Source organism: Natator depressus, chromosome 4, assembly GCF_965152275.1.
Source record: "Natator depressus isolate rNatDep1 chromosome 4, rNatDep2.hap1, whole genome shotgun sequence".
Lineage (NCBI taxonomy): Eukaryota > Metazoa > Chordata > Testudines > Cheloniidae > Natator > Natator depressus.
This window is the reverse complement of record NC_134237.1, coordinates 15,111,386-15,128,339: the sequence shown is the minus strand read 5'-3', so window position 1 is coordinate 15,128,339 and position 16,954 is coordinate 15,111,386. Positions and strand designations below refer to the sequence as shown.

Below are 16,954 nucleotides of genomic sequence, written 5' to 3'. Positions count from 1 at the left end.
GCACCTTGAAGTCTTTAAACCATGATTTGAGGACTTCAATAGCTCAGACATAGGTGAGAGGTTTATTGCAGGAGTGAGTGGGTGAGATTCTGTGGCCTGCATTGTGCAGGAGGTCAGACTAGAGGATCATGATGGTCCTCCTGACCTTAATGTCTATGAGGTGGCTGAAGTAGTACCACCTTATCAAAATGTGAACTTGCCCAGTCATCATAGTTACTGATTGCATGGAGGCATTACACCTTGAATATGGTGTGCAGCTCTGGCCACCCCATCTCAAAAAAAAAAAATGTATTAGAATTGGAAAAGGTACAGAGAAGGGCAGCAAAAATGATTAAGGGTACAGAACAGCTTCCATATGAGGAGAGAGATTAAAGAGACTGGGATGTCTCATCTGGGAAAAGAGACAACTAAGAGGGGATATCATAGATGTCTATAAAACCATGACTCCTGTGAAGAAAGTGAATAAGTAAATATTTACTACTTTATATAAGAACAACCAGGGTTCACCCAATGAAATTAATATTCAGTATGTTTAAAATAAAACAGAAGGAAATGTTTCAGTGTCAACCTGTGGAACTCATTGCCAGGGGAGACCGTGAAGACTAAACAGTATAACAGGGTTCAAAAAAGAATTAGGTAAGTTCATGGTGGATAGGTCCATCAATGGCTTTTAGCCAAGATGGTCAGGGATGCCAGAAGCTGGGAGTGGACGACAGAGGATGTATCTCTTGATAATTACCTGTTCTGTTTGTTCCCTCTCAAGCACCTAGCATTGGCCACTGTCAAAAGACAGGATACTGGGTTAGATGAACCATTGGTCTGACCCAGTATGTCCGTTTTTATGGCACACCAAATTCCAGCATTTCTGTGCAAAGCCTGACACACAGAATACCATATCTGCTTTTCTGTAACAATATAGGAGTGAAACTTAGATACACATTTACCAATTCCTTTAATTGCCTTCCGAACAGTTTCAGCGTCCTTGGATGCATTGAAACCTGTATAATCTCGAATGGTTCCTCTGCTTCCAACCTAGAGATCAAAACAACATTTTGAGATCTAACAGCAACAAAAATCCCCAAAGAGTTTTTTTTAGGTTTGAAGTTTGACAGACTGTTTTCAGTTGCTTCATATTTTCACCATGGCAACAATAAACTAGTGTTTAAAATGTAATTGAGCTCAGCACTGGGAGTGCAGATTTCCCACATTTTAATCACAGCTCTGATATCAACTCTCTCACTGGCCTTATGCAACCTTGCCTCAGTTTCCCCATCCATAAAATGAGGAGATGGCTCCAGAGGTCCCCAGTTCAAAAAGGATAACGCAAGCTGCGGCAGCTCAAAAAGCCCAGATGCTGTAGCTGGGGCCTGTAACATCTCATATCCTCTGGGGATATGATAATACATACTCACCAGTGGGTTATATATGCACAATGATTTATTAAACCATGGTGACGTGTTTTTTCAAACTTATTTCTGTAGCAAAAGACACTCATTTTTGGCAGATTCACCAGCAAGGCTGGTGCCACTATATCCCCTGTTCACAGGCTTTTTGAAGCATTCATCGTCTTGATTAGTGATGCGGAGATTTGTTGCCCCCCATCCCCCCCTGCTTTTTTTATTATATTAATTTAATTATGATGATTATTATTATTAAAGAGAGAAAGTTCCATGCCAGGATAACCCTTTTTGTATTAAACTGAAGGAAAGCTCTAGCATTGACACACAGGGGAAATGGCGATTGCACAGGCTTGAAATTCTAAATATTGAAATAACTTTCAGTGAGGCCTCTGGGCATGACTGGAATATAAATTTCAAACAAAAACAAAAATAATCAGATTATAGCAAAGCAAGTTACTTTAATCTCAATCATAATTACATTGCTTTCCCCACAAAACACCAATGTGCCGGAGGGAAGACGATCATTTTTAAAGCAAGCAAAATTAGGTCTGGGTGGTAACAGGGAAAAGAAATTGGATTGCATCATGTTGCTGAATACAATTTATGGTTAAATAGATCTAATTCACACTGGACACTAGCTACATTGATCAAAAGCCTGGATTTTTTTTTAATAAAGAGCTTCTACATTGTTAGAAAAAGGTACACACACTGCTTTTTATAAGCCAAAATCCTCTTTCCCCACTACACCCAAATTGTGCAGAATATTATCAGCGAAAAATGTATCTGAAGTAAAAGGGTTATTGACTCATTGGTGGATGGTGCATTAGGGTAGTGGGTTAGTGGCTCACATAAAATGACCTAAATTCAATTGCTGGGGGATAAAAGGGAAAGGGAGTTTGATACTTTCATCTTACCTGGGATAGCCAAAATTTTTCAAAGTGGAACCTGATTTTGGATGTGTCAATTTCATGTCAATATTTTGACAGGGACCAACCTGAAACACCATAGCCTTGATTTTCAGAAGTGATGATGAGCAACCACAAATCCAGCTGAACTATGGGAGCTGCAATAGTTCATCTAATGAGATTCGGGGCCTTGGTGTTATCAAACTGGGCACCCCAAAATATTGCACCACGGCAATCAGTGGCAACTTTCAAAGATTTGTTTGCACGTGTACACATCACTAACGTACCACAACACAGTACGGTTAGCAATCACTCCTCAAGAGAAGGCCAGGACGGAAACAGAAGGGGTTGCACAGGTCAGGACTCAAGTGAATCCACAGATGTTGAAAAGCTTCACCTCCCCCCCCCCCCACTTCTCATACTCTAGCTAGTTCCACTCAGTGCCTTAGCACAAATCTTTATATTAAAATAATTCCGTTAATAGGTTGGTTTAAGCCTCAACTCTGACCTGCTTTAAAGTTACTGAAACCTGATACAAAGGACTCTATGCACTTTAATGATCTTATTAAAGTTAAGAGCCACTGGCCACAGAAAGATTAAAAACCACATATCATTGAACAGAGACACATTGTGACTACACATTGTGCAGTAGCAGTTATAGTTCTTATTTCCAAGGCTACACAGAAAGTATCACAGTTCTGGGAAACTGCACCTGTGTTTCCCCCTCATGGTCAGTAAGGGCACCTATTCGAGGCTTCGGGCTCATCGGCCCTCACCTTTCTTGGGCAGACACCTGTGTCTCTCTTCCTCCTGATCACGGTTTTTGGAGACAAGGAATTGTGCAGCCTGCACTGTGTTCCCTAACACGTCAGACTGCCTACACAGGCCTGCGCTTGCGCTTTATAGCCACTGAGGACAAAGCAAACAGCCTAATTACCCACAGTTATAAGTTACCTCACAGCCCTTTCTCTGCAAGCAGATTTATTCTTAAGGTGAAAGTATTACAGAGAACACATGAAAACAAGCACTCTGGTAGATAATCAGTCTTTCAAACTGAATCAAATTCATAACTGCCTTAGCTCTGAACAAGCACACTTATGCATAAGTTAACCTTTTCTTTATACACTTGGGGTCTTTGATCTTCAGAGACCTTGTATCAGTCAGATTGATTCTCTCCTCACGGATAGCTTCAGAAGGTGGAGTATGGAGATGGGACTTTGCATTCATCTCCCCCCAGGTATTTCTTAGGAAACTCACAACTTTGTCCCAAAAGTTCCTTCTCATCTGGCACACTGTATGAAATAGTCTTCTAAAGCTCGTAACACTTCCCAGGGTTTACACTAGCCACATCTCCCTCCTAGAGAGAGGGAGTGAGTTACACATTCCCACAACAATACATTAACTTTGCATTTAAAATACAGTGGACTCCAAAGCTATTTAAACTTAATTCAATAAGATCTCCCAAAGATATTGCAAGAAATTGCCATATCTGTTACAGACCTCTCATGTCAATTACAAGGAGGTAAATGAAAAGTGCTACACTGTCGATTTTAATTACCATTAGAAATACAAACCAAACGTATTTGCTAACTGGATGTTACAAACTCAATGAAAAATTTTAATTTTCAAGCTTTCAGGTGGGCATGGCAAACAATGTCAAATAAAAATCCCACAAGATGCTGCTCCGCAAAGTTTTCACTCTGTTTTTACAGTGTATATTGTTACATATCGAGACAGTTTTACTTACCTTCAAATCATCTCTTTTCTCCCCAGATTGACACTGACCTGATTTCCTTCCCCCTGCCCCCCACTGAGTTGTATGGACAGTTTGATTTTGCTTTTCCTGAAGTGTTTAACATTGTTTTCATAGACACTTGATTTTGTCTTTACTAACTGAATGGAGTGTAATCATCACCCTGTATTAGGAAACCTTGCAAGCTGAACACTTTTGAAGTTGGCTCCCCCCCCCCCCCCAGTAAAACATTTGGGGGCGGTTATGATTAACCAAGTGCTGCTATACTTAAAGGATTGCTATATATAATTATCGAATTAAAGACAAAAAAGCGTTAACGTTAGTTTAGATACAGATCTGAAGGTGAAACTTCCTCATGAAAGTAATAGCAGTAAGCTTCCCTGTATAGGCTGTTTGGCAACTCCTGGAGTATTGTTTAATACCAGGATATGGTGCAACATTATTGTACAACTACTGCCTTCATCACGGACTCCTTCGCTACACCTCGTTCCCACAAAAGTTAACAGCACTTCTTGGTGAACATATGTCAAACACAAGCAAGTTATTCCCCAGCTACTAATGTATATCTTGTGAATCATTGCCTGCTGACAAAAATACTGTCCAGTGTGGCTACTTTAATTAAATACATAAACAGGGAAGACTTACTTTGAAACAACAGCAGTGGTAAGATTCAGTCTCAGACTCTGACACGGAATAACCTCTGGGTCCCAACAGGACACCCCTATCATTGTTTTTGTAGTTCAATATGGGATAATCTGAACATGATCTTCCTTCCTAGAATATCCAATAAGGCAGTACACAGAGCTCCAGTGGTTAACATTGAACTGTAGAGTCCCAGAGTGATTATTAATTTGTATTAACAAGATTGAAATTAACACTAATTACTCAGATCACATTATTTTTTTTTTATTAGAAGCAACATGACAAGTAGGGTAATTTACTACTTTAATATGTATTTAGCACCCAAACATATTTAGGGTATGCAAGGAGAAATTTATTAACTCTTGCAGCTCTGGAAACCTAGATCTTCTCCTCAGCAACAGAACACTTAAAACCCTGGCAGCAGCACCAGCTCCCTTGCACTACTCCAACAGCGTTCCTCAACCCTGTCCCTGACCCAAAAGGACACACGGTTGGAGACTGAGCGCAGTCTCCCTGCCCACTCTACCCTAGGGGGGTCTCTGCCGAGATTGTCAAGCATCGTGCATTTTCTTTCACTGGTAACCAGCCTGAGATTAGGCACATATTTTAACTACCTAAACCTGGTAATTGACAACATTATCTGATCCATGTTTTCAGAAAAGAAGGGCCAAATACTGTCTGATAGGTGACATTTGGTAACTTAGTCCACGAAACACTTCTTTGGATTTAAGTCTTAAAGAACTTAAAGATTTCTCAAGTGCTTGTAGCTAAACAACTCATCCTTCTTAGACTGAAGAGCAGACTGCCTCCAGGGAGAGAGGCTTGGCACAGCCACTTGGCTGACCGGACCACTAAAGAGCGGGTGACGTTTTGGGGCAGAGGAACCTCAGACAAAAAGTGAAAAGCTTTGGTCTAACTTTTAAAAAAAATGTTCGACTAACTCCTAGCAGAAGGAAACTGAGGTGTTGCTCTCCTCTCCGTCTTCCCCCCACCCCCATTCTCTCTTTATTGGGGGCAGGGGGGTGCAGCAGAGGGGGATTCAATAAAATTGAAATCCAAATATAACTAGCAGTCAGTTTAAAGATAGAAAAATATTGCTAAGAAGTGACAGATTCAGTAGAGGTAAACTGAATGGGAGATAAAAGTAAGCGTACTAAAGCCACTGCACACAGTGGGCACAAAGGGCCAAATTCTCTCCCATGTAAGCTCACCACAGTCAATTAATTTGGCCCACCATGTATACACCTTGATTCACTAAGCAGGGAAACAGATATTTGTCAGCCATCTCCATTTCTGCCAGCATATGTTTATGCTTTAAAGAAAGCATGGCCTTGTGTATGAAGACGACACTGGACTGGGATTCAGGTGGTCTGTTTTTAATTTCCATCTGCCCCAAGCTTCCTGTGAGGACCTGGCCAAGTCACTTAGCTCCTCTGTGCTTCAATTCCCCTCATCAGTGTTTCCCAAAGTGTGTTCCGCGGAACACTGGTGTTCTGCACAACGTGAATAGGTAGTTCCGTGAAAGAATCTAGCATTTAATTTTGACTTTTGCACTTGATTTTTGTACTACTTTATACGCGCTTCCAGTTAGAAATTGTTCGTTCAAGTTATTTTAAATTTGTATTTTTGCTTTGTTTTATAAAATAAAATATATTTGAGCATAAATAACGCAATTTTTTATTTGAAAACCGAACTACAAAATATTATAAATTCCGTAATAGGCTAAAAAGTGTTCTGTGGCCAAAAAAGTTTGGGAAATGCTGCTCTACATCTGTAAAAATGGCAATACCAACACAGTCCCTCTCCCCCATTTTTTGGTGCTCTCTCACAATTGGTATGGAAGCTGGCAACTTTCCTCACCAGCCAGATGAATTATCAGCCACGCCCAGATTAGTCTTCAGCCTTTACCTCCGGCCTCCATTTGTTGTCTAAACAATCAAGCTCACAAAACAAACAAAACTTCCAGTGGGGGCTCTCTACCCAGCCACAACTCCCAAGGCTTTCTACCAGGAGTTTCTTTCCTCCAGGGTCTATCACAGGAGACTGTCCCTTCCTGTAGTCCAGCTCCAGCTCCCCACACACATACCCCTTCGAGGCAACACTTAGCCAGTTCAATTATGTTGACTAATTTAGACTGTAAAATCTGTGGCTGGGACTTTGTACAGAGCCTAGTATTATGGGCCCCTGGTCTCAGCTGCAGTCTGTAGGCACTGTTGTAATGCAACTAATAAAATGAAGAACTAGAAAATGTTATCTAATGGCAGTCTGCTGAAAGAGCACTGGATTGAGGATATTTCAGTTCCTCCCACTGAAGGGTTACTGTAAGGCAGTGCGAGTGAAAAATCTTGGGAAGAAACTGGACAAGCTTTGAAAAAAAAAAAAAAATGCACTGATCAGCTACATAAGACAGGAAATCCACAACCAGAATCCTATTTCATTTCCTTGCCCTGCTTGTATTTAAGTTCTTTAAATGAGGAAACAGGGCTATACCCTTGTGGGTGTGGAGAAAAAAAGCAAACAGGCTATGACCTCAGTCTTTCAGGAATGTTGACTTAGTTACATCATTTTAAAAAAAGTTACCTTGTCCTGATTCTGCACTCCTGTCTATTCCACTGTTCTGGACATGTCTGGGCTCAAAGCATTGACAGAAATAATAAGTATACATGGCTAGCACTTTCCTGAGATTGTTCCCACCAACACTACATTGCCAATAGAGTGGTGCACTGTATATACAGTTATCCCGAAGACAAAGTCTGTGCTATTTTTGGCACACATTCACTTTATTGAGATAACCCTCTGCTTGTCCTGAGGAAGTGTAGTTGAATGCAGGTCGAAACTAAATCACGGGAAGTAACCAAAAGGGCACTGATCTTGCATCCCATACCCAGGCATGACTTCCTTTGGCTTTGGTGGGACTTCTGCCTTGCATGTGGACTGCAGTGCTGAGCCAAGTTTCTCTTCCTTATCCTTTCCTGTCCCACAACAAAACAAAAACAAGAAAGCCATCTGCCTACAAGCAGATTAAGCACTCCAAATCAATCAGATTCTGGATATGAATACCTATGAATGATAATGATAAAAACAGGATTTTAAAAAGCATTTAAGTGAGTTAGGAGCAGAAGTCCCATTGCAGGTGAATGGGACTTCTGCTCCTAACTCATTTAGGGTAAGTCTTCAGTGCACTCAGAGGTGTGATTTCAGCATGTGTAGACATACCTGAGCTAGCTTAAATCTCTTGCTAGTTTGGGTTCCAACAGAAGTGAAGCCATAGCAGTGTCAGCTGCGGCTCAAGTACAAGCCTGCCAGAGACGTGACTAGCTCATGCTGCTATTCGTAGCCTCTGACTGCAGTGGGGATGTACCTTTAGGTGCTTTAAGGTCTCCTCTAGAGAGAATGATACTCATGGAAAATAAAAACCACCCAATTAAAACCAATTCAAAAGAGTTGCTGTATTACATTAAAGGTAAGGGTTGTAGGATCTCCTAAGATTTCACTAATTTTTTAGAAAATAAACTGTGATAATGTTTACCAGTATACTATGATGTCCCAGAAATTTAGACTTGAGAGAAAACGGTGATAAAATAAATTAAGTCCATTTTGTAATTCAATACCCATTTTTTAAAATTGTTTGCTCATTTACTTGGCAAGGTATCTCCCAGTTGTGTGAATTAGCAAAAAAGTCTACTCTTCACAGTGCCAGTGCATAGGTGGATTGCTGCACCCACATGGAGTCACTGAGTTCTGTGGGGGTGCAATGGTACCCATGTGCTATCAATTGCAGGGAGAGTGCCTAATCATGCAGAATAGATGTCCAGACTAGAGGAGGCATTGAGTGCAGTGCTTTTCACAGTGAGACAAGTTCAGGTTGAATTTGTCATTGAATTTCAAGAGTTTCAAGAAATTTTGGTAGCAAAAATAATTGGGTTTTATATCTTTCACTAGTTTATCCAGGCCAAAAAAAAAAATCCAAACAAATATTCTTGTTTATTTCTAAAGTTTAATCACATAAGCTACTGCTGTAGACTGTGAATGTGTCAGTCCAGCCTGCTACAGTAATAAACCTTTTAAAAAAATCTCACTAAATCATCCCACCTTCAGCATTTTGAGAGCAGGTGGGAAAGTTACTCTACAACCAGCTACTATCTTTACAGCCTTGGTAGTTATTTGGTCAATTTGCATGGCTGGCTAAGACATCCAGAGCTGGAAAACAGTCTAATTGTCCTTTTTAGGTGAAGATGCGAGAATCCCCAAAACACTGAGACTCAGGTCTGGTCTGGTCTACACTGGTCTAACTACATTGCTCAGGGGTGTGAAAAATCCACACCCCTGAGCAACAAAGTTATACCGACCTAACTGCCTCTTTAAAGTGTGCTATGTTGACAGGAGCGCTTCTCCATTGCTACTAGCTCTCAGGGAGGTGGAGTAACTACACTCTCCTCTGTTGGTGTAGCAGTGCCTTCATTTAAGTGCTCCAGCTGTGCCAATGCAGCATTTTAAGTGTAGACCTTCCCTCAGAGACAGGACACTGGACACCAGGCTGACCCAGTATGGCAATTCCTGTGTTCAAGTTTCATAAGCGTCTGATGTTCTACAAATCTCAATTTATTTTAATAAAGAGAAAGATAGGCTGAAAAACTGTAGCCAAGTATGGAATCTACAATCTGTTTTTTCCAGCAACCTGGGGGGGGGGGCGGGAGTGGGGAAATGGTGGTGGTATATGGTAAACCAGAAAGGTAGCCACACTCATTAAGACAGTCACTAACCACCTGGGTTAGTGTGAATGGGACAGATGAAGCCACACCTTGAAAAGTGACTATTTTACAAGTAACCGACTCGTGCCTCAAATACCATTTCCTCACAGTTGAAGATTTGCCAAAGTTCTGACACAGCAAAACTGAGAATTTGTGGGGTACTGCAAAACTGTCAGAGTAAAACAAAATAGTTTTGAAACACTGAATTAGCACCACAGGCTAACAGATGTCAACTGAAGAGATCCAAGAGTACTTCACATTAGACAGTGTTAGGTCTTATGAAAAATACAAGGATCAAAGTATGACAGTAACATTTCCTTTCCTTCTCCAGCCAGAAAACCCCCATCTTTTAATGAATGCATGAAATAGGCCAAATCTCAAATATTCATACTTCAGATGAAATCACTTGAGGCCTCATGCTTTCCTTGCACAGTAAATACTCTACCACCCCCTAAATCAAACATTAGTCCTTTACATCTTAAGATCTTCCCCCCTCAGCAACCTTTTCCCTTATTTCATATGCACTATTCCCTTCATTCAAAGGTTATACTTATTATTTAGAAGGTCTCCATCCTAGTCAAGAAGGATGTTTGAAAAGCAAATCAACGTGGTGATTTACAGCTGCAACAAAATGCGTTCATATTGTAAGAACCTGCTGTTGAAAGAAACAGGAACTCCACACTCTGTGCGAGGTTGGGATCAGAGGCCAGCTAGTAAAAAGTCCCAGAAAAGGGTAGTTCCTGATTCAAGCTGAGAAGAGCGGAGAAAGGAGAACTGACCTGGCTGCAGCGGTGTTAAGAACTGGTGAGAGACAAGAGAGACTGAATAGAAAGTAGCTGAGGGTCACTGGGTTTAGAGAGTTAAGCAAGGAGGAGCTCTGAACCCGACCTGACCTAGAGACTTCTAGGGCTAGGGACATCTAAGGCTTCTAGCAGTCTATCCTTGAGATCTCACAGCTGTTTATCATCCCAGCTGGGCTAAGAAACCACAACAGTTAGCATCCCTTCTCCAAAATAATATGCTTTCACACCACTTTCCAGTGAACAGGATGAAGTCCAATGAGCTTCATTCAACCTATTTTGAACTGTGGGGAAAGCAATCAGGGGTCCTGGAAGAACTAACATCCTAGAAGATTTTGTTTTTAAAATGCCTTCCCCACACCACATAATCCCATGGATACATGGTCAGAGGTGAAGTCCAGGGCAAGCACCACCAGTAACGGTGCAGTCTCCAAGATCACAACCACTCTTCCAGAAACCTCCACTGCTGAATTGCAACAGACTTGAGTGGCTCAAACTCATTCCCTTCCATGCATTCCAAGCTACATTCTGAGTCACTGCACACCTGGGACTAGTTTATTAGGTCTGGCAATATCTCCCTCCTGGGAGGACTTTCTTCCTCAAAAGAAAATTTGAATGGTGCCAGACTGATTTCCCTACAGCTGGATGGCCTCTATTTATCCACAGAACAGATACCGCATGCACAGCGGTAGTATGAGCTTCCCTGCCCCCCCGCCCATGCACTGCTAACTTGCCTCAACCCTGTCTTGGTGAGACCATCTCTGTGGGCCAGAGAATACATTCGTTTCCATGCCTAGTCAACCTAAAGCCCACTTTTGGCAGCTGTAGCCCCTCAGCGTCCCTTATCCCACCAATCCTTTCCTGGCAACTGTCTCCTTTTGTTCCAGGACACGTGAAGTTGCATAGGTACTCAAGAAATCATTCATCAATGCAATGCTTTGACACTACCTTATTACAGAGCAAAATACAATGGTCATATAAAACTACTCATACTCAAAAGTTCAAAAAGAACTTGACTATTTGTAGGATAAATGGTCATCAGAAATGCAGCAGGGTGCAATACTTCATATGCTACAGGGAGCAACAGTCCATATGCTGGGTTATGAGAAGAACAAATAAATGATCAGTCTGAAAACAGATGGACAGGGAATGGGGATTTGGCTTAGTTTCATGAGAGAAAGGACTATGGGGGGCGGGGAGGGAAGGGTCATGGACAAGAAAGAGGGTCTAAAGACAGACATGAAGTCAGTTAGGTGCAGAGGGACTGAAAGGCTGCATCAGATGACAAGGGAAGACAAAAGGATCTACTGGCTGCTATGAAGATGGAAGTCAATTTTTACTCCACAAACAAAATACCAGTTTAACAATCTTTGGCCTCTGCAGAGTGCTAATGAGGCTTCCACGTGCAATGTGAATACCTATGTTGGAACTGGACTGCCACCCCTTTGCACAGGCCAAACTGCTGTCAAATAACTACATTTCATTACTTTCCCAAAGGTCAAGCTGTTTGAATCTGGATTTTGGTTTGGACCATCTCTCTATTAATGCTCTAGTCTAGTTATGCAATAGTGAGCTAGCAGTGAATGGTTATGAGATATTAAGTCCTCTTCAGAGCTGAAGTATCTCAAAGTCAGGCAATGCTACCTCATGACCCCTGTAGGCAGGTTCATCAAATTACATAAAGCTTCAGGAAGAGAGTTTGCTTGGAATAGCCAAAATTTATGTTTTTATCAAGAGCCTACAAAAACAAAAGCGGTATAATTACAGAGGAGGAATTGTCAAAGTTGATTCATACCCAGAGCCTGAAGAGCTCCAGAAAAAGATCCTGCTCCTTTGGTGCTGGAAGCATTTTGTGTAACTACCCCTAATAAATAACATCTTAAAAAGACAGGCATGATCTGTCTTGTTTTAAGAACTCTTATCATATAACAACCCTTTTAAGCCATAACTTAACACTCTCCTTCTTGTTAGTTTTCTGTTTAGAGGATTTACTTCATCTACACTGCAGTGTGTAATTACTTCTTTCAAATTGTCATTGCAGAGAGTGGTATCAACCAGGTTTACTTCAATTTCTATTTAGTTCTGAATAAGTGGCGAAGCACTTCTCATCCTCATTGCAGACATATTTAGAAATACTTTCCCTTAACTCAAAAGGACTATCGAGTTTCTCCACCCAGCTTTCTGGCTGAAAATTTTCTTAGCTTGAAATCCACATCAAACATGCTTTTCTTTCTTGTATTGCTTTTTGTACCATTGTTTGTAGCCTTCTTCTGTGACAATATTTACTGAAGGAGGAGTTGCTTGTTCTCTTCCCAGGACATCTTGTTCACTGGAAACACACCTCCAGCTAGTCTCACAGATTCCAAGGCCAGAAAGGACTGTTGTGATCATCTAGTCTGACCTCCTGTACAACACAGGCCACAGAACTGTCTTAGGAATTATTTGAGAGCAGATCTTTCAGAAAAACCATCAAATTGTGATTTAAAAATTGTCAGTGATGAAGAATCCACCACATCCCATGGTAATCATTGGAACAATTTAATTACCCTCACAGTTAATTTATGGCTTATTTCCAATCTGATTTGGTCTTGCCTCAAGTTCCAACCATTGGACTAGTATGGCAATTATAAAATATGCTCTTCTAACACTGGCATTCATGAGACAGCTTTCAAACATAAATGGATTCGCTTATTCTACAGCAATCTTTCAGCACAGATGTGTCATTTTTGTAACCAGTTTATGTATTTATGTCTGTCTGGAGTAGGGAAACCTGCAGGGATCAGAGTTCAGGTCTTTACAGTGAAGAGGACTGTAGAAGAATCTATATAAAACAGAACTCTCTAGTCTCCAAGCAGGGTTTTGTTGCATTAGGTCAGTAAGGTGAATTTACCCACTGGGGTATTGTCCCACTTTGAAACATTAATACAAAGCAAAATGTTCTGTCTCAATTCTATATGCCATTAATTCAATGACATAGCACTTCCACCTCCGAGATGAAATCGCCCCTGTGGGAGTAGTTGCTCTCATGCTCAAGCCAGTAAAAATGCCTGAACACAACAGCCTCCACACATCACTGAATCCAGGTGGTCCAACTAAGGACTCAGGGCCCTTCAGAACCTGGGAAGATGAGGAAGGTTATGTGCATCTTTTAAAACTGGAGCAGGGTCGTTCCAGGACAGAATAGCAACCCAGTTGGTTCCTGTCAAGGCTAATCAGAAAGTTTCAGGTACCTGGCCTGGGGTAGATAGAGCTAAGTATTGTATGAGGTGAAAGTGTATAGTGTATGAAGTTTATAGAACTGGAGATACCTTTCCATTGTTCTTATATTCAAAGCACATGAGAAAGCAAGACTTGCTTAAATTCATATGCAGTCAATGGAAGACTCAGGAACAGAACCTCATTCCCAATAGTCTGCGCCAAACAACTCCCAGGCAGACTTCCTTTCCTGAGCTTCCTCGGCATTTATTTTACACATCCATAAAGGCACAGACGGATACTTCTGTAAGGTAAACAGGGAATTCTTTCACCTCACAGCTATTTCTCGAGGGTGCTGGGTGTCATAGATCCGGAAACAAATCAAAAAGGTGAAGTGTGCATCTAGACCAGGATTTTCAAAAATGGGGGTCCTAAATTAGGCTCCTAAATCCATATTTAGGTGCCTAGAACAACTGGCCTGTTTTTCAAAAGCAGCAAATATCCAGAAGCTCTAACTGACCTTCTAGCGATCATTAGAAGTGACAAACATCTGTGTGTTTGAAAAAGTTTGATCTTGTTTCTTTTCCACAGGGATACTCTTTTTGTGGGAGGTTTGCCTCACTTTTAGGGAGAAAAAACTTCTGGAAAGTCCTGTGATTTTTATCTTTAATAATTTTTTTTAAACTCACCCAAACTGATGCCATGATTTGATTGTTTCACTGAAAACCTGAAAAACAAATCAGATATTAATAGAAGACATTGTGCTAATTTATATTTACTGATAATAAAAAACAAAGTTACCAACTTTCCAATGTTTAAAAACCAACAGAGCAGATTATTTTTTTTTTAAGGAACCTTTTACTGAGAGCGAAGGTAAAAGTTTATAAGGATTAAAATAAATAAACTACATTCTCTCACTCTCAGGAAACTATAAAGCTCTGCTGAGTCTTGGATCAGACTTTATTTGTGCTCTGACAGCATACACAGTACAGAATTTGAGTCTGAAGACAGAACCTTACATGGATTTTTCCATTTGGCAGACACATTGTTTAAACATACTCACTCAGCTCAATGTTTTGTTTAAAAGAAATCCTCCCGCCTTCCCTGACATTATAAAAACGAAAAATCTGGAAAAAATGTCTTAACAGTTGGCAGACTCTCCTTTCTCCTCCCCCTCTTATCAGATCTGGTTTGTGTGCTTGTCCACCACCTTCTACCTTGACTGGGATAGCCAGATTTATTAACTCTGACTTCACCTCCTCCTGCAAACTGAGTTTTCTTTGCTGAATTAGACTCAAAGTTGCTTAACTGTAGGATGAAATAAGGGTGGTCTGAATCAGTGGTCTGCTAAAGGTTTCTGCTAAAATTAAAGATCCAGGCTAGCTAATGGGCAATACTGAAAACAGTTCAGTTAGTCTCCCTTCCTACGCCACAACCAACACGAAATTACAAGGGGGGGGGTCTGAATAAAACAGTCTAACCTCCATTGGCAGGAACATTTTATGATGAAAGGATGTGGACTATCTTTTGAAAAAAATTACAAATCTTGGGCCCTTTTCCCCCTTACAGCTCTATCTTTCTGAACAACCCCATCGATTACAATGGCACTCCTTACAGGAGAATTACTCATGAGTAAAGGTTGCAGGACTCTGTCCTAAGTTAACTGGTTCCTCACTCTGACAGGAGTTTTGAATTGTTCATTGATTTATTTATATTGCTTCAGATACACATGACTAATGCTGAAACATAACCATTTCTTTCACCACCCTTATTTCATCCTACAGTAAAATTCCATTCACACACAGGAAAGCATAACAACCTTTTCATCGTTTCTTTGGGCCTTTCTAGGTTCCTCCAAGATTCTGCATCACCCCAAGAAGAAGTTTGAGATTTTTAGGACTTAATTTTGTAGTTTAAAGATATGAAGTTGAAGTTTCTTCAAAATAAGTCCTGTCTCTATTTAGTAAAAAGACTTCATATTTTTATTTGTATTGTTATCCAAGCCAGTAGATTTTAGCCTTATGCATCTACTGGCTGGAATCCTTGGACCCTTTTGGTCATAAGAACAGCCATACTGGGTCAGACCAAAGGTCCATCTAGCTCAGCATCCGGTCTTCCGACAGTGGCCAATGCCAGGTGCCCCAGAGGGAATGAACAGAACAGGTAATCGTCAACTGATCCATCCCCTGTCACACATTTGTCTACTTATCTGTACTATCAAGCATCAGAAAACCAAATGACAAATGCTATCAGTTAAATTCAGTGAATCCTGCATGAAGGATCACCTCCCCTACGTAAAATCCTGTTTTAAGCAATTTCTTTAAAAGAACACGGTCAGGCAGCTTGTGTCCTCACTGTAGGTTTTATTTTAAAAATTGGATTAAAAAATAAGATCCACTGTTACTACAAATGTGGTCAGGAAGTGTTTCTCTTTCAGTGTTTGCAAGTCCCACACACCAAGGCTGTAGGAGCTACCCCTGAAAATGAAACTGAGTAGTCCAGTGGCTCCAAAACTACTTGTGGGTTTGGGGCCTAAATTTACAGAACACTTGTTAGTAATCTATGGACAACTGGTTGATCAAAAAGCAACAGCTGTTCCTCCTTGTTTCCATCTCCCTAATCATATTTTTAAAAAGCTACAATACATATTAAAACACTCCCTTAATATTGTTCCATGTACATAATTGCTGAGTTGCCCTTCACTTGCCAGTGGGAAGGTACGTGGCCCACAAGGGAAGATGTTAAAATATTTGAGAACCCCTGAAGGCGATCCAAGAGAGGGTTAAGGACACTCGTGCACAAAGACCTGGTGAATAATTAGGTTTAATTTAGGCAGGGGTGTGGCTTGGCTTTCCAACAGACACTTCCGAAGTTCAGGGGGGCTCATCTCTCCGCTCTTGGGTGCGCAGTGACTGCCAGCTGCCCCAGATTTCACTCTTACCCACTGGCGCAAGCGGACTGGGGCGGGAAAGGGGCAGAGACCCAGACGCTCACCCCAGCTGCGGGGTAATGCGCCACACGCAGCGGGAACCGAGCGACAGGGTCTGGGGGCAGCTCTGTGGGGAAAGCGCAGCCGCTGCCCCGGTCTTCGGCAGCGCCTGACACAGCGGGGAAGCCCAGCGGCCCCTGGGGAAGCACGAGGCGTTCTCAGTTCCCCCCCGGAGACACGTACCTGGAAAGTCCCCACAAACCACTTGCGGCGAGAGCAGCTGCGAACAGCGCCCGCAGCAGCAGGGAGAGGAGCGGGCGCCGCCCAGACCCGCCCCCGCCGCAGGCCCCACCTGCCTTGCGATGGTCTTATTGGAAAACCCTCCCCGCTCCTCCACCCCATCGCAGCAGCTCCCTTTCCTTCCTCCCCGGGCTGCTTCCTTCCAGCCTTCTCCACTCTTAGGGCACCTGACCTCTCCTTCTTGCGGTCCCTGGGCAGGGGGGGCGAAGCTGAACTTAAATATATTTTTACCCTTTCCAACAAAATCGAACACAGATGCGTTGAAGTGAGTCATTTCCT

At 41.7% G+C, this 16,954-nt stretch overlaps 1 protein-coding gene across 2 annotated transcripts in view; it reads right to left on the bottom strand.

Moving 5' to 3' along the window:
• Positions 1-16,739, bottom strand: part of ANXA3 (annexin A3) — a 34,902-nt gene extending 18,163 nt beyond the window's left edge. Inside the window, exons 1-4 of one of the 2 annotated variants that reach the window (XM_074950467.1) lie at positions 16,619-16,694; positions 14,136-14,173; positions 12,503-12,655; positions 945-1,032 (exon numbers count right to left, since the gene is read on the bottom strand). In XM_074950467.1, the coding sequence (XP_074806568.1) occupies positions 945-1,032; positions 12,503-12,505 (91 nt within the window). In that variant the 5' untranslated portion in view covers positions 12,506-12,655; positions 14,136-14,173; positions 16,619-16,694. Of the gene's footprint in view, positions 1-944; positions 1,033-12,502; positions 12,656-14,135; positions 14,174-16,618 lie in introns of both variants that reach the window. The other variant, XM_074950466.1, reaches the window with a different exon arrangement.
• Positions 16,740-16,954: the final 215 nt, after the last annotated feature.